The following is a 26,628-nucleotide window of genomic DNA, read 5'->3' on the forward strand; positions in this document are numbered from 1 at the left end:
ATATGCACTGCAGTGTGTTAAAGCTTCTCTGATTTCAGTCATAAAGTCACATAAAGAAAAAGCAGATAAAGTTTTAGAATCTGTACTAGCAATTCCCTCAGTAATCTCTAAAGCAGAGGTTCTCAAATTTGAATGGACATCAGAATCTCCTGGAGGGTGTGTTAAAACACAGATTGCCGCACCCCCATCTCCAGAGTTTCTGACTCAATAGGTTTTTGGGTAGGGCCTGAGAATTAGTATTTCTAACACATTCTCAAATGATACGCATGCTAGTGGTCTCGGGACCCCACTTTGTGAACCACTGATTTAGAGTTATTGTACTGCAGAGGCTGAAAACCAGGCCTCTGAGGCCAGATTGGATGGATTTTCATTCTGGCCCCATTGCTTATTAGCTCTATAACCTTGAGCAAGTCACTAGACTCTTTCCTTCTGTTTCCTCATCTGTCAAATGAGATAATAAAAGTACTTACTCCCAAAGGTTGCTGTGAGATTGAGCGTATTAACAAGTGTAAAGCACCTAGAACAGTGTCTGGCACACAGCAAAGATCAGTTAGTATTTTATTAAGTCAAGAAAAATTTTCAGTTGCCACTCTGTGGAAGACATGTAGATTATTTATTATTCTTAAATACATTTCTCTACTGTTTTGAAGTTGGACAAATAGAACTAAAATTTTTTATCAGTACTTTGAGAAAAGAGGTCGAGTATACTAAGTTTAGAAATGATGAACAGGGTTAGTATTTTTATTAGGCATAAAAGAGAGTAAACATGTATTTTAGAATGCTGTAAAAGGCAACAGACTAAATGAGGTGGTAAAACAAGAATTCTCAACCACCAGAGGATGACAAAGGACAGCAGTATGTGACATGGGAGTGAAGGAAGGCACCAAGAGGCTGAAGGGTGTGGTAGAAAGGGGTGAGAAGGCAATGTTTGCCATTTTGCCTAGGTCCTTAGGAAAGGTCCCTGATAACACTGGTTTCAGATGTGGGACAGTGTTGTGCACTATAGTGCTTGACCTGGTGAGTAAATGTGGAATGGATAAGTCCTTTGAAACATCACTCACACTCTGTCAAGGGGACATGTTTTAATTGGTGTGACTTGAACATGGATAACCGAAGGAGCGGTTCTCTAACCGTGGTAAATTTGAGCAGTCCCATGGGAGGAAGGAAAGAAAACAGCACAAATCAACAGACAAGCTATGAACATCAATAACAATGACCCAGGCAGTCTCAGGCTCAGTGCAGAGCAGCCAAATTTATGTACAGTGTGAAAGCATCACATATGATTAGGCCTATTTTATTCATACACAGCCCTGCTTTGTAGATAAATCTATGGTGAATTGATCTCCATTTCTAAAAGTGAAAAGAAAGCCCCACTTCCCTAGAGTACTCACCAATTGTCTGTTAGAAAACCTATTGTAGAATTTATTGAGGTTCTGTAGTGCAATAAGCACGACTCTCCTAAGATGTTCCAGGCAGCTCACCGTGATCTGCCTGGACAATGAGACAGCTAGAATCGGGAGGTCTTCCCTCTTCTGATGAGAGGGCTTGCTTCTAATCTCAGCTTCCCCCTGCATTGTTAGCTTTTTTCCTCAAAATATAGGAATGCAACTTTGCACAGGTCCCCAAAGTCACCAAACGCTGAGCAGCTGGCTTTCCCAGACGCTCCTGTGAACAGCTGGCATCCAAACTCAGTAAGGCTGGTGCCCAGATAACTTGTTAGTCAGTGTACTCTGCTCCCCACATCCCCACTGATAAAGGTGCTCTCAGACTTGCTCTGTAAACAGGAGAGCAACAGGAGGAGTTCCTGTCGCCCAGAATGTCCATCCACCGTGTGTTCAACTGTGTGCCCCAGTCCTCATTCCCCACCTAGAGGCTATTAGGAGATCTGAGAACTCAAGTCCCCTTCTTTCTGATCTTTGGTTGTAGAACTGTTACCCCAATAAAATCCATTCCTTAACGCACACTGTGTGGCATGTTAGGTGGCACGCACAAAGAGGCCCACCTTGTGTCAAGGGTAAACTCAAGTGTGTCTAATCTCCAATATCCACTCATATAACTCTGTCCTCTCAACAAGATTTCACAGGGTACCACCTCATTTCCCACCGCCAGTTCTCTCATTGTTCTGAAGTGTAACTCGTATGGTTTTATGGACCTGAACTCATGTAAATAAGTATAGTGTCTTGTCTCCTCATCTAACTCAAGCTTCAATTTGTTCCTCTTCATGCTTGCTATTTTCAGTGTGGAAATTGTTCCCTTTCGTAAGGGAAGAGATAAAACAGAAGCAAAACTGTTTAGCTACGTAGTGGCATTCATTAATACTATTCCTTCTGCCAAGAAAGTCCCTCATTCTTATTTTCCTATTCTGAGCATAATTGAAAACCTATTTTACTTCCTTGTTAATTTACAGAGTATTTCAAACTACATTTACGTGATAAGATTATTACTACAGTACACTTTAAGTTAATTCATTTGTATAAACATATGTTATTCAAGTGCCTTTTTCAAAAATGTGCACATTCAATGCCTTCCAACTAGAAGCTATTAAATTCTTAGTGGTGGGTAATAAAAAATTAAAACTCTTCTAATTTCCAGAATTTTACTTTAAGTGTGGCTCATAATTCAGGTGAATAAAGATGTGAGAGGTGGTGTGGGAGAGCTTATGTGACTGACCTTTAGGAGACAATAATAAAAAGTTTCCTCAAACTGGAGCCAAGGAATTCAGCTTAAGAGATTAGCTGGCAAGGAAGGGAAAACACTCTAGGACATTTTCGTTTTCACTTTTATTTATTTATTTATTTATTTATTTTTGCGGTACGCGGGCCTCTCACTGCTGTGGCCTCTCCCGTTGCGGAGCACAGACTCCGGAAGCGCAGGCTCAGCGGCCATGGCTCACGGGCCCAGCCGCTCCGCGGCATGTGGGATCTTGCCAGACCGGGGCACGAACCCGCGTCCCCTGCATCGGCAGGCGGACTCTCAACCACTGCGCCACCAGGGAAGCCCTCTTTTTCACTTTTAAATGGTGATCGCTCTCATGCTTTAATTTTCTTCCCCTCATCTCTGCACAGAAAATAAGGGATACTAATTTGCCGAGATAAGATGATGCTTTGTTACTTTTTATGATACCCAAAATTCCCAAGACCAGAGGGCAAATATGTAATTTGTTATTTTTAAAAGAAAAAAAACCTAGATATTGGAGATGATAATAAAATTATATTAAAGTAAAAAAAAAGTGCATATTCCTTAATACCAGGAGACATAAAAGTCAGTGTGGAGGTTTTAATTTTCCACAACAGGGTACCTTTCTAAATTTGTGGAAGCTGAGCAACAGATCCTTGCACATCCCACACATATTCATGTGCAGTAAAAATTTATTATCCACTCAACGTATCTACTTAACAGGAGAGTTTTGGATGGTTCTATTTATAACTTGAGTCACTTCACCATGAAATAGTATTTCTCTAACAGAAACTTCTTGAAAAGCATTCATGAAAGCATTAAAGAGAATTAAAGTAGCTTTTATGCTGTCCACCCATCTAAATCATCTTCCCTTCCTCTCCTTTTAATTAAGAACTTTGCTGTTGTCAAGAATTAGAATAGATCTTAGTTGCTCTAAGAAATTTTCAGAGACGTTCTTAAACTTCAAGGACCTACCCCTCATTAACTTCCCAGGAGATTAACTGCCAGGACGGATCATTTGACATTTAGTACCTGTCTTGAGATGTATTCCTATAGGTTTGTATCTTTTCTAGCCAATTATTTATAATTTTCTTGAAATCTGTGGCCACATCTTATGTATTTTGGCATCGCAAACAATAGTAGTGAACCAAATATAAAAGGCACTTTGAACATATGCTTTTGAGAAAGAATCATATGCATCTCTATGCAAAGAGGGAAAGAGAAATACAATCAGCATAAAGATAGGTTAATTTTATATTAAAACTGTAAGAAATTGAGTAAACCCAACTCTACTGTCATTTCCCCAAGGAAAAAACACAGTGAAATTGAATACTGGGGAAAACAGTACAGGCAAATTTATCTTTGAGTCTCAGTTTACAACCTGGGATAAAATTATAAGTAATGCACTGCCACCCAGTGGCGAACTTTCACTTCAGACGAAACAATAGTTAAGCTAGTCAAAAGACTCCAGACATTAGAGATCTTTGTTCAGGAAATTTTATACCTCATTAGAAAAATATGAGGAAAAGAGAAGTTAATGCTCAGGTCATGTGAATTTTTTGGACCAAACGAGAGTGAGTAACTAGCCCAAATCACAAACAAACTGTAAAGAAAAAAGCAAAACCAAAAATATTTGACTTTTGTGAGATAATTAGAAACTTGAATTTTGCCTTGCTATTCAATATCAATGAATTGATGTTCCTTTTTTTACATGTCATAGTGGTGCTATGCATATGCGTTTAAAATAAAAGTGATTTTATCTTTTAGTGGAAACATCCTAAAATAATTACTGATAAGTTGATATGATGCATCAAAATAATATGAGGAATGGAGGGAGATAAGTTGGAGGTATATTTAAAGCAATTTGAGCTGTAAGTTGATAAATTTTTTAGCCGGGTGACGGTTACATGAAGATTCATTATACAATTCTGTCTACTTTGGTGCATATTTGAAATTTTCTATGACAAGTTTATTTTTTTAAAATCTCACCAAGATATATATTATCATTGAGTGTAGAATTTGATCAATAAAAATAGAAAGCTTTGTCCATAAATTATTTTGCAGAAATCAGTAGGTTAAGCCATAAGTTAGGAAGACGAACTTGTAATCTTCATTTGCCTTATAAAGTGAACATTAAGGAAATTAACTCAAACCTTCTTCAACCCAAGGTAATAAAAGAGTTGAAACTGCTTTTCAAATTGTGTTTATATTAAATGTCAACTCACGTTGACTTACAAAAGAGATTACTAAACAAATACGAAAAGTAAATTGTCAAGACATTTAGGAAAACTGCACTGGAGTGGAATTATTTTCTCTCTTTTTTTCTCTTGACATTTACCGAGTATTGAGTTTTGTAGTATGTTGATTTTCTAACCTTTCAAAAAAGAGCTCCGGAGTTATTGCTTTGTTGCTAGGTTTTAGGCAACATTAGAGGTCTTGCTTTCGCTCTTTTTTCCTACTCTGAGTTCACTCCTTTAGAAAATTAATTCTGTTTCTTAGCAACCCGGGTGGGTAACGCTTAAATATACTTCAAGTTCTTTTGTAAAGCAAAGGCTAAATGTTTCCCTTATAAACTTTGCTTAGTCTCATTTGGCTTTGCAGAAAAGATCTGCTGAGACATGCTGCCGTAAACATTTTTATTAAAACTCTCAGTTTTAAATGGTGAGTGAAGTTACTGATTTTCTAATGAATGCTTCTGTTTTTTGTGTTTATTTGGAATTATTCCAGTTTGTCAATTTGTCTAAGTCTTTGGAATCTGTGTGTTTTATGTTAAGATATATGAGATGAATTCATTTAAGAGAGAAACAATCTCTTTATATATAATATTATAAATAGGAGATCATGAAATATGTTAAGAAGGAGAAAGCCCAGCTGGAAGAAAGTGTTGAGTTTCTTTATAAACCTACAAACGTGCATGAATTCGTGGTCTAAGGAGTTCACTGTGATCTTCATAGCAGAATATTTTACCATGCTCTTTTCTTATGTTGGCGTCATTTAGGTATCAGGTATATATCTATATCAATCTATCTCTCTATCTCCCCAAATACTTAAGGTTACAAAATTAAACTCAGATACGTAAGCAAATTTAGAAAAAAAATATAATTAGATATTTGAGCTTTTAGATAGTTTCAAAAAAGGAGTATCTGTAATTTCCAGAATTTGGCAACCATTTGCTTGCCAAATGGTTCAAACTGTTGAACCATTTAAAGTTTGCATTTTTGTAACGTAGAAAAATCGTTGAATAAAAGGAATTTCACATGGCTCAACCTAACCCTAAAATATGCAGAACCCTACATAGTGTTTGTAAAGATAGAAATCTTTGTTTCAATTTTATATTCTAATTTGGGGGAAGATGTTGTAAGCAACTAACTTTAATACAAGGTACAAGCCAAAATGTAGCTTCAAGTTCCAATGCTGTATTCAGAAGGAAGTATGAATCCTGATAGATCTGGGAATGCTTTTATTGGAGGTGGCATTTAAACTGATCTTTGAGACCAGTGTAATTTCATAGATGGAGAATAACTGTGCTTACTGAATGCAGATTAAGCCATTCTTTTATTTCCAATGAGACATCTTGGCCAAAATATAGCTTTTGTAATACCAACATTTACCACTAAATCTTTGACTGAATGAGAATATTGCTAGTTTACTTTTTCTGACTTTCTCAGCTACACATCTTATGACTTTGTATTTCTCTGTGCCTTAGCTTTTTCCATGTAAAGTGAGGATTATAATGTGATATTGCCATCACAGGTTTCAATATTTCAACTAGCTCTCCAGTTGATTTCTTTCTGCTGGGGTGTCTTGGGACTACAATGACATATGCTAATGCATGATTCATATATTATACTATAGAAGCGTAATTTTACACACATATTATTCAAAGGAATAATATGTAACAATAAGTTCATAATATAAGGACAAAATAAAGTATCATGCAAAATTAAGGATGATTTCTCACTAGTATAAATATCTCATAGTAGCAATTTTTGGTGGCCAGGAAGACCCAGGCACATACAGAGAGAGACAGATGGGAGCTTTAGTGGCAACGAGGTGACAGATGAGCGTGTTCATTCCCAGCTACCTAGTCAAAAAGGGGGCCAGACCAGCACTGCATTCTCCAATCACAGCTTCTTAGTCTGATGGCTGTCTAGCTCTCTTACTGCCATGATACTTGTTTTTTATATCAATTAGACTTCTGAGGTCTTGATCTATTCTTATTCTTCCAGTTTATAACCCTCCTCGTCAGTTTCTTCAGAGCTGTATGTCCTGGTGGGACACTTCATTGTCTCACCAACACCATCAATCTTCATGTCTTTTCATGGCAGGAGATTACAAAACCCTAACCATGAATCAGTCTACTCATGTGCTTTCTTTGCTCATGTAACCAGATTTCAGAGCCCTGCAGGAGATAGGTATATTTACAATTTTAGTCGAGGCTGAGCCTTCAGTGCTTCTTAGAAGTTTAAAAATATATTTCTACAGAAATGTGAAGGGTCATAAATGAGGCAAGAGAGTTATAAATTAAGGCATATATTGGGAGCAAATTAACAACTGACCGTCAAGGGCTTGATTTTCATCAGCTCCAGGTCAGTACGTAGGTCAGGGCTGATGTCACATTAACCGGGTTCAGGAGAGTCCAACACGAAAAACAGTACTTGCAGGTTTATTAGTTTATGAGAAAAATAAACCAAACTAACTCATATTTTTTTCTAGGTCATTGTCTTCCAGTAGACTACTGTACATGCAAAGCAAAATGATCATCTGAGGGTGATTTGGTGAAAGTTAGATGAGAATAAGAATTAATTAATGGTTTATATGTTAAATGGCCCAGGTTATGAAAAGTCATGCATCAGTCTTCGAAGTTTAGATAGATATGATAATGAAAATAAAAACATCAAATATGGGCCAGCATGCTCTCCCCTCTGGATGAATCTTGGAAGGGTACAGCCAACCTTCAAACTCTCACCCTTTCTTTTTAAAAATCTTTTATTTATAAACCCTTTTAATTTCTATGCAGACATTCCTATTGTTTACTGTATAATGTAGAAACATGAAATTAACATATTTTTATTATTTAATTTATATTTTTTGCATTGCTTAGTAAATAGTAATCCTAAGTAATCCTATTTCCACATATTTTGTTAACTGGTGTGTTATTTTAGTGATTAACTTTATTTTATAGTAACTTTGTAGAGATTTTAAGTGGCTCCCTATTCATCAACTCTCCTTTATTTTTAATGTATTAATGAGCAACAGATGATAACATATTTTTGAACACTTGGGGAATTTCTAATCTTCTCACTCAGATATCAAGCACCAGTCTTTTTCTATCTCTATTCGGCTTTTTAAAAAAGTGTATAAGAATACTTAATATGAGATTTAGCCTCCTAACAGATTTTCAAGTGCACAACACAGTATTGTTAATATAGGTACACTGTTGTACAGCAGACCTCTAGAATTTATTCATCTTGTATAACTGAAACTTTATACCTGTTGAATAGCAGTTCCTCATTCCTCCTCCCCCTCAGGCCCTGGCAGCCACCATTCTACTCTCTGTTTCTGTGAGTTTGACTATTTTAGATTTCCTCATATAAGTGGAATCATGCAGTATTTGTCCTTCTGTGACTGGCTTATTTCACTTAGCATAATGTCCTCCAACTTCATTCATATTAGTGCATATGGCAGAATTGCCTTCATGTTTAAGGCTGAATACTATTCCATTTTGTGTATATACAACATTTTCTTTATCCATTTGTTAGTTTGCAACCTCCTCAGGAGCTGCACAGATGTAATCTGAAACTGGCCTGTGTACGTGGAGGGCAAGGAGAGATGGAAGACAGAGGCAGACCATTCCAGATTGGGAGGTAGGCAGGTTTAAGAAGCAAGGGAACTTACACACGTGGCTTGTCTTGGGCGGCTGCCAAGATGAGTAGATCTCCGAGCTCCCCGCCCCCGCAAGTTAAAATGTTTATAGAGAGGACTTCACGGGGTAAAGTCACGTATACAGTCCAGATAGTCTCAGCACCATATTACTATCTCAAGGCTGTGTCTTTGGGCAGCTTCTAGAGCAGGAAAGGCAAGTGATGCACACATTCTAAGGACAGGGTAGGGGGTAAGGGACGTCTGATTGCCTAGGTCCAGCTCACGGGTCAACTGGTGGTCACTTCCTCACGATGACCTCACCCAACACCATTCATCCAGCAATGAATATTTAGATTGCTTCTGTATCTTAACTGTTGTGAATAATGCTGCAGTTAACATGAGAGTGCAGATATCTCTTTGAGATTCTGATTTCAATTTTTGGGATAAATACCCACAAGTGTGATTATTGAATCATATGGCAGTTCTATTTTTAAACTTTTGAGGAGCCCCCACACTGTCTTCCTTAGTGGTTGCATCATTTTACATTGTCACCAATAGTGTACAAGTGTTCCAGTTTTTCTGCATCCTCACCAACACTTAATGTCTTTAATTTTTTTGATTATAGCTATTCTGACAGGTGTGAAATGATGTCTCATTGTGGTTTTGATTTGCATTTTCCTGATGGTTAGTGATGTTGAGCATCTTTCCATACACCTGTTGGCCATTTGTATATCTTCTTTGGAGAAATGTCTATTCAAGGCTTTAGCTCATTTTTCAGTCAGGTTATTTGTTTTTGTTGCTATTGAGTTGAAGGAGTTCTTAAATATTTTGGATATTAACCCCTTATCAGATAAACAGTTTGCAAATATTTTCTTCCATTCCATAGGTTGCCTTTTCACTCTGTTGATTGCTTCTTTTGCTGTGCAGAAGCTTTCATGTTCTCTTTGACTATTTTTTGCAAAATTTAAGTGGACTCAATTAGATAACACCTATAGTCTTGTTCTTTCTATTTCCCAGAAAAAAGTTTGTCTGTTATGTTTACTGAAATTTATCCAACATGATTTAATAATTAATTTGTTTTTTCTAATTGAGATAAAATTTATATAACATAATTTCACTACTTGCCATTTTAGAATGTACAATGTAGTGGTTTTTAGTATATTCACAATGTTGTGAAACTATCATCACTATCTAATTCCAGAACATGTCTTTCACCCCCAAAAGAAATCTTGTACTTGTTAGCAGTCAATCCTAATTGCCACTTCCCCACACCCTGTGGCAAAAATTTTTTTAAAAATTTATTTTGTCACTGAGTTTGTGGGTAGTTTGTTACATAGCATTATTGCAGCAAAAGCTGACTTAGCCACAGGCCTATACTTCCAGTTATATAGTGGACATATATTTTGTTTAAATCTTATTATTATGGTCTCTTTCCATAAACTGATCCTCCTCTTGTGTTTCTTATCTTGGTTAAGAAATTCTGTATTATCTTTGATTCATTAAAATTCCTTGGTGTGTCATTAAAGACCTTTGCTAATATAACCCCAACTGATTTTTCTATCTTTATATTCCACTGCCTCCTCATATACATGTGCTAAGCTCCTGCCACACATGCTTCTTGCTTTTCTCTCAATGAGCCGTAGTCATTAAAAAAAAATATTCATATTAGAAGTTGAAAAACAATTCATCATTGTATATTACAAAATATTTATTATTAATTTTTTCAAGTTGACATTTTCAGTGTTTCTCCAAAGTAGTTTCTCTTTATATACAACTTTGAATCACTACATAATAACATTTAGAATCTTGAAAAGCCTCTATTTTGATGTTATTGTCAAACAACACAAGATTCTAGCACAAGAAAAGGAAATTCATCCCCACCTCAGATCCTTATTTCCCAGGAACCAGCATTGTTTTATTTCCACTTAGCCAAATATATTTTAATTGATTATTTTTCCTCTTTCCATGGAGATTTTAAATTCATTGGCATTGTCTAGTAACATACTAACACATTCATTAAATCCTAGAAGTGTGCCAACCATATCCTTGTCACAGATCAACAAGAGCAAATCCATGATTCTTATCCATAGATCCCAATCGTAGAAGCTACAATGCACTTATTATGGTTTAGGTGGCCATAGAAATCCTAGAAATAGCTTATGACAAATTTTACATACTTTCTGTGCCTTGGTGAAATGTTGTTTCCTTCCTTTACCCCCTGGCATATTTCTACTTATTCTTCAAGATCAGTTCAAATGATAACTTTTCTTTTGATGTCACTTCTATTTTCCCGGTAGAATTAGCTGAGCACTCTCCTTGCTTCTCATAACACTATTGTAGTATCTGTCACGTTACACAGGTTTGGTTTTTGTTTTCATGCCTTTCTCCCAATAGCCTCTCAGTTACTTAAGGACATGGGTTTCAAGTTAATCATTTTGAATCCCTAGCCTCTAGTATGGTGACTACTGTGACAAAAATGCTGAATAAATACTCGCAGCAGCCGTGATACTTTCATCCCCTCTACACACACTCCTTGTCATTTCTGAGCTTTTTTTCCTGCTTCACAAATCTTTTAGAGATTACCCTGGCCCAGAGAGAAAATATTCAATACACAGTTCTACAGTAGCATACTTCACCAATTTCCATATCTGTTGCAGATTCCAACATGTGAACACGCCCTTGAGTCCCGGAAAGGCAGGAGAGGCAGGAATATTGCAAAGGGGCTGCAGCAGGGTCCCACACAAGATCTCAACTCCAAATAGAAAAAAAATGTCCTGCAAGCACCACAATCTGAAATAAAAGTCAACATATGGGAAATAAAGCCTCCTGATTTTAGTTATAAACTGTATACATCTTTGAGACTTCCAGAAAAGCCATCAAGGACCATTAAGGAAGAAGAAAGGAGCAAAAAAAGCATTTTTCCAGGAACAATACTTCACTTTCCCAACATAAGGAATCATCCCAACAAGGCCATGTCTCCTAAATTTATAACTACATTTCCTCATCTGGATTCACATAAAGTGAAGTTAATATTTGTGGAAAGTGGAAAATATCCAAATGGTGTATACCTCAATCCAAAACCACATAACTTTCGACAGGTACAAAAAGAACATCTGATTCTAAATAACTTAAAAGAGATAAGGGGGAAATATATTATTTTTATTCATTTCTTAATTATAACAACTATTACATGAGCAAAAAAAGTATATGTGAATATAATGTGTATAAAGTTGCATCTTTATTTCTCATGGAACAATACAACTCAAATTCAGCAATAAATGAATGAGAAAGGAGAGGTAAGACTCCGGTTAATGTTTCTGATGGGGTTTTATCTGCCAGTTGGAATGACCAACTAGGGGTGGCTTTTCTAGGGCTCAAGAAGAATTTGGACTGAGGGTAATTGGAGAACAGACCTCAGTTTCCAGGAGTTTACAGTCTAGTAGTAATGAAATCAAATCATGGAACAAATGGATGAGTGAATGAAAATTGACAAAGAGGGGGTAATGTATTATTTAAATGAGTCTAATGATTAATAATTTAAATAATATATGAGCAAGAATTTCTAATTTAAAGTGGTGGTGGGGAATATATATTTAAGGAGATGCAAATGAAGTCAAAATATAATTCCACTAGTATATGAATATATACTATACTTAGGTGTATTATTTAACTTATAAGTATGATTCTTTTTAGGTAAAGAGTGAAGCAATAGGAATGATAATACCAAAAATAAATTCTAGAAAAAGGAAAAAATTTATTCCATTGGGAAAATACAGGGAAGCAGTTAAGAGCATGGCCTCTGGGATCAGTGTATCCCAGTTCTCTTATTTTCTAATAATTTTGTACAAGTTATTAAGCCTCTTTCCTTATTTGTACTTTAGGATAACAATACTATATGTTTTATATGGTTATTTTAAGTAATGAAGGAGACAATTATATACAAATATTTTACAATAGGGTTTGGAATATTGAGATATTCAATAAAAGTGAACTCTTAGGAGCTATTAGGATAAAAGTTGGGAAATTCAAGATGCCTTGATCCATAACCTTCTCTACTTGTCCAGGGCATCTAAACACTTTTATATGTAGTAAATGAAATATGTTACCATTTGGAGATGAGGGGAGGTCAATTAAATATCAAATGCCATTGGTTTATTTAAATATTTCACTAGTTAAAGTTAGAATTAGATGACTTGGGTAAGTAAAAGTTCAAGGAATGGGGGACTTTGAAAAAATTTTTATTGGAGTATAGTTGATTTACAATGTTGTATTAGTTTCAGGTGTACAACAAAGTGACTCAGTTATACGTATACGTATATCCACTCTTTTTTAGATTCTTTTCTCATATAGGTCATTAGAGAGTATTCAGTAGAGTTCCCTATGCTACACAGTAGGTTCTTATTAGTTGTCTATTTTATATATAGTAGTGTGTATATGTCAATGCCAAGCTGGGACTTTTCAGTTCATATTAGTTCTTTTTAACCATGTTAAAAAACCTTTGTTTTATAGTTTACTAAAAACAGTCAATATTTATTCTATTCCAGCCTCAGCAAATTATTTTAGCTTGGTTCAATATTTTTCCTATTGCCTGAAATAAATTCAGCTCTAGAAATAAAACATGTAACTCTATTTGCATTTAAGATTATTTACCAAATTCTGAATAGATTCCTTTAATTTCATCCTGTTTAAAATATCATTTCTGAATTATTAACAGAAGGATAATCGAAGTCCTCGCTCCACCATAAATTAATTGGTTATATACTGTCTTGAATCTTAGATTATTCTATCAAATGTTTATAGGCAAGTTTTAAATGCTATAACAAAATCCTCAAAATTGCATTTTACTGGTGAAATATTTAATATTTGGAAAAACCAAATTCCAAATTGAATGTTAGCAATATGAAACAGTATTTATTAGTAATAACACAATCTTCTCTTTACATATCTAGTACCAACATAATTTACCAAATTTTGTGACAACTTAGAAAAGGGACCAAAAGGATTAAAGTTTAAGTCACGTCACTTAAGTACAGGTAAGTTATTATAATAAGGTTATGAATATGGCAAAAAAATAAATTTTATGCATTATATATTGTTAGTAATACATAAAAAGGCAGATAATTTAAAAAGTATTTTTTTACTTATCACCTTTAATGATACAGTAAATTTTTTAAATGCCCAGTTAATTAATGGCAACAATCCATATGCTTTCTTATCCACACTTTTAATATATTATTAAAGATTGAGTTTGTAACTCAATGTGTTCTGTGTAGAGAACCAATGAGTTAAAATATAGATTTCAGAAGCAAGCTGCATAGCTTTGAATCTTGGCTTCATTGGCCTAAATTACCTAAACTGTCTATATCTTGGTTTCCTCATCTGTAAATGGGAATGATAATAGTTGAATCTTCATCATAGAATTACTGTGACCATTAAATCTGTGATACATATGTAAAGCACTTAGTTAATGTATGTACAGCATATGTTGTCTAACACATGGTAAATATACATACCATTATTATTATTATGGTGCCATTTGTATAGTGTTTATGCAGACTTAATTTGTATAATCCAGCATTTTTTATTTGGATGGGGTGAATAATACATACTGTATTTACATATTATAATTACATATCAATTATAAACAAAACAATAAGGTGTTAATAGTGGCTGATTTTGGGTAGTGGGATAATGGTTGAATTTTGTTTTCTTCTTTTCAAAATGAGTAGCAAGTAATTTTATAATTGGAAAATTAAGATAATGTATTTGCAAACAATGTATACTTTTTGACATGGATTAAATTTAAAATGTCTTCTCTAGGTGTGTAATTAAATTGGTACACCTCAAGTTTCCTGATATATAAGTCACTATAGAGAAAATACCAAGAATATTTTGTAGACCAATAAGACCAAGCCTTTGATGTTAAGAAATGTCTAAGACAAATATAAGATAGAATACAAAATATGCCATTTGAGTCCCAAAGCACTAATGTGAAAAAGTTTTTCACATTATTTCACATTATTTATTTCCAAGGAAATAAACTAAGGTAGGATTTGAATTGAAGTTGGAAGAAGGACAAAATTAATTCCAGCAGAAAGGGTGGAAAGGATAAGCAAATTTTTATTTAGATTTGCATTTGTAAATTGCCCAGCAATTTACTACTCCTGGGTCCTTATCTCCAAAAATGAGAGCATATTCTGAGAGACATCATGAACAAAGACTAATGTAATTGCTAAGTTTCTCATTTGTCTTCCTGTCTCTAGTAAGTGGATGCCCTTTGCTGAAGGAAAGTCAGCAGAACACTACAGAAAGATTTATCACCTACAAGCCTCATGAATGCATCTGGGATTCAACACTAATTTTACCAAAAGCCCTGTGGCCTATTAAATCTGTGTCACATACGGTGAGTTTGCCTCTTTCTCTATGGCTGTTGCGGTTTGTCTCCTGCACTGTCGTTAATGATTGCTTTAATTAAGGAGTTTTTCATTTATTGGAGTGAAAGATACTTCTATCTTTAAAAGTAAAGCATGCGGATTTCTGATTTTTCTTAAAATGCAAATAGTGGATTATCTAGAATTTTGGATTTTTTTTTTCTTATTACAAAGATAGCTGGCATGGTGGATTGAGGTCTGAAGATTGTGAGGAATCTTACCCAGGTTTACTCCCACTTTATTTGGAGCAGCCCATTTTGAGTGAATTGCACTCAAGTAAGAAGGACTGACAAGAAGACTGTGTCATACACTCAGAAAAAGATGCTGAAACACATACTTCTTGGCTCAAATTCTCCCCTGTACAAATAAGGCTGCTTTGAACAGCCCTGTATGTCCAAGCAGAACAAGATGTGCATTTGGCATGCAAAGCAAGCTTTTAAAGCAAAGATTATTAAATAGGAATTTTAAAAAGATAAACGAAAATTAAAAGTCGATACACGTTTGCTTTTGCTAACTTCCTTTGTACCATCTTCCTTAAGAGACACAGAAGGTGGCCAGATGCATACAGTGCATCTATGGATCATTGTGGAAGAAAAGTTTACTAAGACATGCAAGAACCGTGGGCAAAAATTTTAAGATTTGTTGTTGAACACTTAGATTAACTCTTGAGAATTACTACTCAAATGACTATTTCTACTACTGTGTACTTTATCCTATGGAAGCTCTACTATCTTAGGAATTATAAATGAAGTATTTGCATGGTGCTTAAACCATTTTAAGTGGAGTCTGAAAGAATCCAGTCCCTTGATCAGATAATTATTATTTTTCTTAGATTTCAGCTGAATTCTGGAAAACTACCAGTGACCATGTCACCATTCCACATTCTTTTGCCTCCTTTCAAGACAACAGGAAACATCCTATTTCCACACACTGTTAACACTTGTATTCCTTGCCTCAGTAACGCTATGTCCTGTCATCTGAGAAGCCTGGGCGTACCAACTCACTAATTCCTCACATGCCTTTGGCCATTTCCTGGGAGTCATTCTCCCAACAGCCTTCTTCTGGCCTTCCCTACTCACCGATCTTGTTTGAATACCCTTGTCCATCCAGGCACGAACACCACCCAGAGCATACCTCTAGCATAGCTTTTTTTTTTTTTTTTCTTTTTTCTAAATTAAGTTATAGTTGATGTACACTATTATATGTTTTGGGTGTACAACATAGTGACACAATTTTTAAAGGTTATAGTTCATTTATAGTTATTATAAAATAGTGGCTATATTCCCTGTGTTGTACAATATAACCTTGTACAATAGCTTATTTATTTTGTACATAGTAGTTTGTACCTCTTAATCCCCTACCCCTATGATGTCCCTCCCCCGTTCCTCACCCACTGGTAACCACTAGTTTGTTCTCTTTATCTGTGCGTCTGTTTCTTTTTTGTTATATTCACTAGTTTGTTTTATTTTTTAGATTCCACATATAAGTCATATCATACAGTAATTGTCTTCCTCTGACATATTTCTTTTTTTTTTAAATTTATTTACTTTTGGCTGCATTGGGTCTTCATTGCTGCGTGCAGGCTTTCTCTAGTCGTGGTGAGTGCAGCCTACTCTTCGTTGTGGTGGATGGGCTTCTCATCGCGGTGGCTTCTATGTTGCAGAGCACAGGCTTTAGGTGCGCAGGCTTCAGTAGTTTTTGGTTGCGGGCTCTAGAGCGCAGGCTCGGTAGTTGTGGCGCACAGGCTTAGTTGCCCTGCAGCATGTGGGATCTTTGTTCCCCGACCAGGGATGGAACCCATGTCTCCTGCATTGGCAGGCGATTCTTAACCACTGTGCCACTAAGGAAGCCCCTATCTGACATATTTCACTGAGCATAATATCCACCAAGGCCATCCATGTTGTTGTAAATGAGAAAATTTTCTTCTTTTTTATGGCTGAGTAGTATTTCATTACATTCACCATTCAGTATATTCGTATTTACCATTGCAGTGGGGCCTAAGGGGAATATTGTAGGCATTTGGTTTATTTTTAAATTAATGTTCATTTCATTTTGGAGCATAGTTGACTTACAATGGTGTGTTGGTTTTAGGTGTACAGCAACTTGATTCTGGTATACATAGATGTCATAGATGTATGTCTACTCTTTTTCGCATTCCTTGCCCCTATAGGTTATTACAGGCTGTTGAGTAGACTTCTCTGTGCTATACAGTATGTCCTTTTGGATGGTGTGTGTTATATATATTGGTGTGTATGTGTGAATCCGGAACTGCTGATTAACACTGCTCCGCAATGTTTCCCCTTTGGCGACCCTAAATTGGTTTTCTAATTCTGTGAGTCTGTTTCTGGTTGGTAAATGAGTTCATTTGTATCAGTTTTAAGATTCCACCTATAAGTAATGCCTTATGATATTTATCTTTCTCTCTCTGACTTACTTCTCTTAGCATGGTCATCCGTAGGTCCATCTGTGTTGCTGCACATGGTATTATTTCCTTCTTTTTTGATGGCTAATATGCCCCTGTATATGTATAGGTACCACATCGTCTATCCATTTTTCTTTTGATGGCCTTTTGTTTGAATCCCATTCTTGGCTATTGTCAGTAGTGCTGCAATGAACATTGGGGTGCATGTGAGTTTTCCAAGTATAGTTTTCTCCGGATATACTCCCAGCAGTGGCATTGCATAACATAACAATGTTGTGTTAGTTTCAGGTGTACAACAAAGTGAATCAGTTATACATATACATATATCCACTCTTTTTTAGATTCGTTTCCCGTATAGGTCATTACAGAGTCTTGAGTAGAGTTCCTTGTGCTATACAGTAGGTCCTTATTAGTTATCTATTTTATATATAGTAGTGTGTATATCTCAATCCTAATCTCCCAATCTATTCCTCTCTGGCACCCCCAAGAGCTCTTTTCTTAATGATTTTTAAAGGACGTCTTCTTGAGAAAATGTGGCCAAGGAAAATTAATGTGGACTCATAACAATAGCTTGGCATTTTTCCCCTTTTCCTATTTTTTGGTTCAATTTGTAGAAACTAGGGATTAGCACTGTTCCCCGAATATGTGGTCGGAATTACCTATAAACTTTTCCTTGTCTAGGGCTTTCTAAGAGAAAACTTACCATTAGTAATACGATGTATTTAGTGGCTATTAGTCTATTTAAGTTGTTTTTTCATCTTTTACTAATTTTGTCACCACGTTTTTGCATTGTCCATTTAATATGGTTTTCTGATGTACTGTTAAAATATTATTCACAACATAATTTGATACGTTTCAATATGTCTTTTATATCTTTAGTTATTTCCCTTCATTCTGTATGTTGTTTGCATTCACACTTTTTTACTGATGATCAATTTTTTCAAATGTATGTCTGACTTACTGATCTTTAAAAAAACAGCTTTCAGTTTTGTAGATCATATTTCTGTCTTCCATTCCATTTAATGACATTATCTTTATTATTCCCTTGTTTAATTTTTTGCTGTTGTCTGTTTATTCTGTTAATCCTTTTCTATCTTCTTTATTTGAAGGCTTAGATACTTAATATTCTTTTTTACTCTCTAAATAATGTTTTCAAAACCATACGTTTACCTCTGTTCACTGCTGTATTGGCCTTGAATTGTCTCCTAGAATGAGAAGTACACATTCTATAACAGTTCATTATGTTTTCTTAGCTCCACTTGCTGCATTGGTCTCGTATCCTTTATTTTTTTCAAATACTTGTCCCCTCACAGGGAAAATTTGCTCAGTAACCTTAATTTGATACAGAGCTTATTCATTTCATCCCAGATTCCTGTTGAAGCAAAATACTATGGTCCCTTTTAAAAATATTTATTTATTTATTTATTTGGCTGCGTCGGGTCTTAGTTGTGGCAGGTAGGATCTTCATTGCGACGCGTGGGCTTCTCTAGTTGCCGCGCTCGGGCTTCTCTCTAGTTGTGGTGCGCAGGCTCCGGAGTGCACGGGCTCAGTATTTGCGACCTTCTTAGACAATTTGGCTATTATATTTACTTAGTTTTCTCAAAGAGTGAGGAACAAAATATTAAGGTTAAGAATTGAGAAAAGCTTTAAAAATTAACATCATGTAAAAGGGATACCTTCTCCCCAAGGACAGCAGCAGATTATAAATTGAGCTGCCACAAATCTTCCCAGATTTTAATGTTTAATCTCATAATTTTCAACTGCTATTTTAAATAATGAGTGTAAATTTCAAAAAGAAGAATCATGTTCAATATGATATTAATTTTGCTCAAAATATCACATTTATATACATAAAAGATTAGAAAGTATATATGAAAATATTTAAAGTGATTACGCGGAGTAGAATTTTTTAATATTTTATACATTTTCTAAATTTTCTTCAGTTTATGCATTACTTTAGCAAGTAGAAAAGAAACAGTAAGAGCTAATAAGTAATGCTAATAAAAATTAAAACCAAGCTAAAATCATCCCTCTCAAAAACAAACAAATTTGTACCACAAATTGTCCCTTTAAAATTTTTGTCCCTTTAAAATTTGTTGCCATAGTTTAAGAATCAAGTTATATGTTTCCTACCTGGGTCTGTCCTAGAACAGTGAATATTTTCATGTCTGGTAGATATTTATAGGTGGAATATTAAACTTTATTATTTTCAGAAGGGTTGAGCCAAATCAAAAGTTGGCTCTCTCAGTAAGACCTTTGAAAAAAAAATTATGTTGAAAGAAAAAGGGCTCAAAAATAATTTCTATCTACCTGAAATAATGCTATAAAGGACTATGATTTCAGAGAAGGGGAAGCTAAACATGAGACTACTACCAGCTAAATTGCTTAATACAGACCCGTGTGGCAGGAAATGTCATGGGAAGAGATGCTCTGGTCATATGAAGCAATTTCAGATCAAGCCTTAACATTCAAATCACATTACCCTTAGTGCTGCAGTAAATGACTTCTTTTTCTCATACTGGGCTTTAATCATCTGACTAGCAAGATGGGACTATGGGCTGAATAATCTTTAAAGTCCCATCCATCTCTCAGTTTCTATCTCTGATTTCACATTTATTTAATTATGAGGAAATTCGCTACCAACATATTTAAGCTATTTATTTACCACCAAAATAATGCAAAACTATTTTATATGCAGATAAAATATCTAAAGAGCAAAAACAAAGCTATAAGATTATTAGAAGACAGTAGGAGCGAATATTTTAAGGTCAGTGTGGAAAGGCCCACTTAAAAAGGAGAAATGTCTAGATACAACCACCAACAGGCTTGGAGAAAATATTTGTAACACATATATGAGACAAGGAGTTAATATTCCTGATATACACAATGATGAAAGAAATAGAAGAAAAGAAACCATACATATAAAAACATAAAGTAATATGAACCTAAAAGTCATAGGATACCTATAGACAGCCAATAAATATAAGGAAATATGCTATCTTCACTATTAGCAGGGAAATGCAAATGAAATCCAAATGCAATACAATATCATATGCATTGGATTTGCAATAATTAAATTAATAGCATTAAATGCTGGTTAGGGTCTGTGGAAATGGATAGTATTCTACAGTTTTTGGAAGTATAAAATAGGCATAATATACTTGGAGAGTACTTTAGAGTATCAATCAATTTTTTAAAAATAGATATATAATTTGATCCATCACCTTTACTTCTTGGAATCTATTCTTCAGAAAGAGTGCTATTTATATGCAAAGTTATGTATAGAACACTGCAGCTTTAAGTATTATTTGTAAAGCAAAAAGCCTGGAAGGAATAACTAAAGGTACACCAATGTAAGAATAGTACATCAATATAATGTGCTACAGCACAGCAAATTTTTAATGAAATAAATCTACATGTACTCACCTGAAAAAGTAGTCCATGCTAAGTAAATATTGCAAGACAAAACCAAAAGACATACTATTTTGGCTCATACTGCATATTTGTATGTATATATGTGCATATGTGCATATATGTAGTTATGTATTTCTGTCTGTATGGGCTTTAGTCTGGGTATTTATAATGATGGTGATGATGATGATAGCTAATATTTACTAGGCCCTTACCTTGTGCTAGGCACTATCCTAAGCACTTTACATGGATTGATTTAACTAATCCTCAGAACTACCCTATGAACTAGAGATTCGTATTCTCCTTTTATTTTTTTTTTTTAATTTTTTTATTTATTTATTTTGTGTGTGTGTGTGTGTGTGTGTGTGTGTGTGTGTGTGTGGTACGCGGGCCTCACACTGCCGTGGCCTCTCCCGTTGGCTCCGGACGCGCAGGCTCAGCGGCCATGGCTCACGGGCCCAGCCTCTCCGCGGCATGTGGGATCCTCCCAGACCGGGGCGCGAACCCGGTTCCCCTGCATCGGCAGGCGGACGCGCAACCACTGCGCCACCAGGGAAGCCCCGTATTCTCCTTTTAAAGAGACCACAAACAGCCCAAATCACACAGTAAGTGACAGAGCTAGAATTGATTTCAACAGTTGTTCTCCAGAACCTGCATCTCTTAAACCTTTTTTTTTTTTTTTTTTTTTTTTTTTGCGGTACACATGCCTCTCACTGTTGTGGCCTCTCCCATGGCGGAGCACAGGCCCCGGACGCGCAGGCTCAGCGGCCATGGCTCACGGGTCTAGCCGCTCCGTGGCATGTGGGATCTTCCCGAACCAGGGCACGAACCCGTGTCCTCTGCATCGGCAGGCGGACTCTCAACCACTGCGCCACCAGGGAAGCCCCCCTCTTAAACCTTTAATTAAAATTATCTGAACAGGTCCGGCCTAAAACAGGACAGTAGACCAAACGGCCTGGCCTGGTTAATGTCATCAAGCTCCTAGGATCCCAAGGGTCCTAGCCTCTCTTCTCTGAGTCATCCATGAGCAGTTTGAAAGCTCTTGTGCATTTTTTAAAGGCTTGGGCACCTTTTCTTCTCCAACAATAGGTAGCTGAATTCTGTCTGATCTCTCAATTAATATCTCTATGGAATAAAATGGAGGATTAGTGAATTTAAAATATTAAGGTCCTATTAGGTAAGAAATAGATTTGGGGGAAAATACTGTCACTTGTGTGTTGAGAAGCTTTTTATTGGTGCCACAATAATATTGATTTAATTCTGAGGTTGGTGTGAATATTGATAATAAATAGTTGAAAGCAGTGAGAAGAAATGTTCAATATTTGCATACAGTTGTACAACAAAGGTGAGCTAGCGATGGACCTAGTCACACGCTTACTGTCAATGGTCAAACAGTTGCATTAACAATCGGTAAAGACCCAGGTATAAACTGCTGCTTATATTTCTCTTTGTGAAAGTTTTGAAAAATGAAGTGACTATCAAAAAAATAAAAAATAAACTGACGCCATCATCAGGATTATGTGGAGATTATCCAGCACTTACTTTAGAAAAACAGAGCAGTGATTTCCAAAGCTAATTCAAACCAGATGCAGTTTAAAACAAGTAAAGTAGTTTTCCAATGAGAAAAATTTTGTCTCTTTCAGTGAATTTTAGGACAACTTTTAGAATCATTCAACCGTGCTGCATTTTTATCTCATTCTGTACAACAAATATGTTTCTAAAACATCTTTTCAAAACAATTATTTTGCCAGTTATACATATTCTTTTCTATATATAGTTTATTTATTTTTATTTTTTCTTCCAGTTTTATTGAGATACAATTGACGTACAGCACTGTATAAGTTTAAGGTGTACAGCATAATGATTTGACTTACATACATCATGAAATGATTACACAATAAGTTCAGTGAACATCTATCATCTCTTATAGATACAAAATAAATAGAAAAAAGTTTTTTCCTTGTGATGAGAACTCTTAAGATTTACTCTCTTAGCTTTCTTTTTTTTTTTTTTTAAACGGCAAAGAGACATTTTAAATTTATTTGTTTATTTATTTATGGCTGTGTTGGGTCTTCGTTTCTGTGAGAGGGCTTTCTCTAGTTGTGGCAAGCGGGGGTATCTCATTCTGTACAACAAATATGTTTCTAAAACATCTTTTCAAAACAATTATTTTGCCAGTTATACATATTCATTTCTATATAGTTTATTTATTTTTATTTTTTCTTCCAGTTTTATTGAGATATAATTGACGTACAGCACTGTATAAGTTTAAGGTGTACAGCATAATGATTTGACTTACATACATCATGAAATGATTACACAATAAGTTCAGTGAATATCTATCATCTCTTATAGATACAAAATAAATAGAAAAAAATTTTTTCCTTGTGATGAGAACTCTTAAGATTTACTCTCTTAGCTTTCTTTTTTTTTTTTTTTAAACGGCAAAGAGACATTTTAAATTTATTTGTTTATTTATTTATGGCTGTGTTGGGTCTTCGTTTCTGTGAGAGGGCTTTCTCTAGTTGTGGCAAGCGGGGGCCACTCTTCATTGCGGTGCACGGGCCTCTCACTATCGCGGCCTCTCTTGTTGCGGAGCACAGGCTCCAGAGGCGCAGGCTCAGTAACTGTGGCTCAAGGGCCCAGTTGCTCCGCAGCATGTGGGATCTTCCCAGACCAGGGCTCGAACCCGTGTCCCGTGCATTGGCAGGCAGATTCTCAACCACTGCGCCACCAGGGAAGCCCCCTCTCTTAACTTTCATATGTAACATACAGCAGGGTTAATTATATTTATCATGCTGTATATTACATCCCAAGTACTTATTTATCTTATAACTGGAAGTTTGTACCTTTTGACTACCTGCATCCAGTTCCCCCTCCTCCCACCCCAGCTGGCAACCACCTGTTTATTCTCTGTGTCTGAGTCTGTTTCTGTTTGGTTATGTTTGTTCATTTGTTTTGTTTTTTAGGTTCCATGTATAAGTGAAATCATATAGTATTTGTCTTTTTCTGTCTGACTTATTTCACTTAGTTAGCATAATACCCTCTACATTGCTATATATTTTCAATTAAATGTAAATGCTATCCTAGTGCAAATAATAACTGAATGTTTATTGAGCATATGCTATAAATGTTCTAGTTACTTGTTATGTATATTTTATGCACAACCTAATTTAACCTTTACAACAATGTGCCTGTTTTCATATATCTGTGTGTGTGTGTGTGTGTGTGTGTATGTGTGTGTGTGTGTGTGTGTGTGTGTGTGTGTTCAGTATATATTCATCACCACCACTTTATAGTTGGGGAAGTTGAGGAGGTTACTAATTTGCCAAAGGCCATATGGTTTATAAATGGAGCATCTGGAAATCAAACCCAGGTAGTTGGGGTTTTTTTTTTAATGCAAAGTACAGATTCCTAACTACTATACTCAGTGCCTATAAGAGCTACAGGCATGCAAAGGGCAGGAAACTTCAGGTTTCAAGCATTTTTTCCTCTCTAATTTTATCACTGGAAAACCAACTCTAAAAACCACACTAAACTATATCTCCTAAACTACCAAGTATTTGATATATTCATTTGTCTACAAAATTTGATGCACAAAACGGTTTTTCATTCTTCTCTTTAACTTGAAGAAAGCCTTTTCTATGTTTTCTAGGACAGAAGAAAAAAGAAATATAACTGCCGTATTTTTTAATGACTGTAGGAGAACATTCAGTTATTTCACTGGTTGAAACAGTTAAAATATTCAAATTTGAAACTATTTTTCTTTTATTGAGGTAGAACTTTAAACTTTTTTTCTATTTCTATTTCATCATGAAACTTTAAAACTTTCTTAGCAGATGGGCAGAGCACTTTCTGCAGAAGTGATTCACTTTTAGTCTCATAATCCCACGTGGGAAAGTTGAAGGCTATGTAAATTGATAATCTGTCCTGGTCGTCCAAATGACAAAAGAAAGTTAACCTCCTGGTGACCTTTTGAAAGATGTCACCCTTCTCTAAAAAATTAGCTTATTTTACTTGATATAACAAGGGAAAGAAGCCAACTAGTTAGTTATATTGTTATATCAGAAAGACTGCTTGGCAGAAACCTCCAGAGTTCTCATCAGCCTCTCAACATTCTCCTTCACATTTTAGTACTCATAATTTAAAATGTTTAAAGTGTGAACTTTAAAATAAATGTCACTAATTTTCAACAGGTATTTTAATGTAGAAAATTCTCCCTGAAACAAAATACTCATCAGTCTAAACCGTGTCGGTAACATTAACCAATTTCACTCACCAATCTTTTTGGGCATCTGTTCTCTGTACTGTCTTTTGGAAATTGCAAACAAACAAAAAAATGAAACTTCCTTTGCAGAGTTGTTTGATTATAATAAATACCCATTACTTGACAGTTTAATTTTGAAATTGCTCAATGAAAGGGAAAGCAACGTTTGTAGACAGGAGCTGCCCCACATAAACTCGGAGAGGAAGAAATCTTGCTAATGCTTACTGCACACGTGGAAAAGCAGCCCACACCCGCCAGTTGTTTTGGAAATGGGAGACGTGTGTCAGGCCGTGCTTCATCCTGAATGTGGCTGGCCTTCTGGACTGGCATCATGAGCTTTCCCAAATGTGTCCAGCCATGCAGCTATAGGAACTTTATGCACTTCGTAAATATTTCAGAATGCAATTATAGCAAAATGATTTTTAAAATCACACAGAGCCAGAACTTATAATTTTTTTAAGGAAAATTTTTTATGATGAAGAATTTAAATCTTATACAAAAGTTGGCTTAAGAGAGTAGTGGACCCCTATACTCCCATCACTCAACAACAGCAATTGTTACCACTTTGCCAATTTCATTTCATCTATCCCTCCCCAACTTTCTTCCTGTTGTACTTAAAGGTAAATCCCAGACTGTGTTGTTTTACTCATAAGTATTTTACTACATCTCTAACTGAGAATGAGATGCTTTTATCTTTTAACCTCTTATTGTTGTTAAGGAATATATACATTGCATTTTTGCCATTATTTAAATAATTAGATATTGCAATACTTAATAAAGGCCATAAATGCAAGACGATAGTAATTAAGACCATGGGAAAGCATGTAGTTGAAAGGGAGGGAATTTTTTCCCCATTTTTCTGCCTTCTCTTTAAGTACTCACCATGCTGTTTCCTTCTTGCTGTTTCCTTGATTCATTAAGTAAATATGTTTTCTGAGTCATTATAAGCTTTGAAACTAGAAAAAAAGAAAGGCCAACATAAATGCAATATAAAGCATATTATCCTTAATTATTTGAACGTTTTTGTAATGATAGGTTATTATAAGGGTGCAGGATTTCATGTCATAGAAACAAGTATTTTTCTACACATTCTTAAACCAGACAGTCATAAAATAGTAAATTAGTAACCCAGGTTTTAACATTCATGTGAAACACTTCCTGGGTTAAAGATGTTTCTTTCTGTCACACAAACTAAAAGAACATACAGGAAAAAATGGAATTAGAATCACTACCTTCAACTTCAATAATCCTCTCTGTGCTATTCTTTAGGTCTCAAAAATTCTTTAAATCCCTACATAATTTTTATTATAATAGGTCTAAATTTTATATATTGATATATATATGTATGCTGACGTTTAAAAAAACTCTGTCACATAGATGGATGAATGGAGGGATGGGTGGATGGATAGATAGATAGACAGGTAGATTTTTAAAATTTTGTTGCGCTTTTTAATTTTGTTTGCTTTGGGAGTTTGGATCTCAGGTGCACAGAATTGAATTGATTATACTCCTTGGTTCCTGGCAAGTTTTTGTTGTCAACCAGTGCACCTTCTCTC

The 26,628-nt window shown here is 35.4% G+C and overlaps 1 protein-coding gene across 1 annotated transcript; it reads left to right on the forward strand.

Annotated features, from left to right (window-relative positions):
* The first annotated feature begins 864 nt into the window (after nt 1-864).
* Nucleotides 865-15,608, forward strand: C5H7orf78 (chromosome 5 C7orf78 homolog). Its single transcript, XM_055084669.1, is given in 7 exon segments — nt 865-1,017; nt 11,199-11,639; nt 13,491-13,521; nt 13,524-13,574; nt 14,805-14,944; nt 15,512-15,556; nt 15,558-15,608. Coding segments are annotated over 7 exon segments (912 nt in total).
* Nucleotides 15,609-26,628: the final 11,020 nt, after the last annotated feature.

This window comes from Physeter macrocephalus, chromosome 5 (assembly GCF_002837175.3).
Source record: "Physeter macrocephalus isolate SW-GA chromosome 5, ASM283717v5, whole genome shotgun sequence".
Classification (NCBI taxonomy): Eukaryota; Metazoa; Chordata; class Mammalia; order Artiodactyla; family Physeteridae; genus Physeter; species Physeter macrocephalus.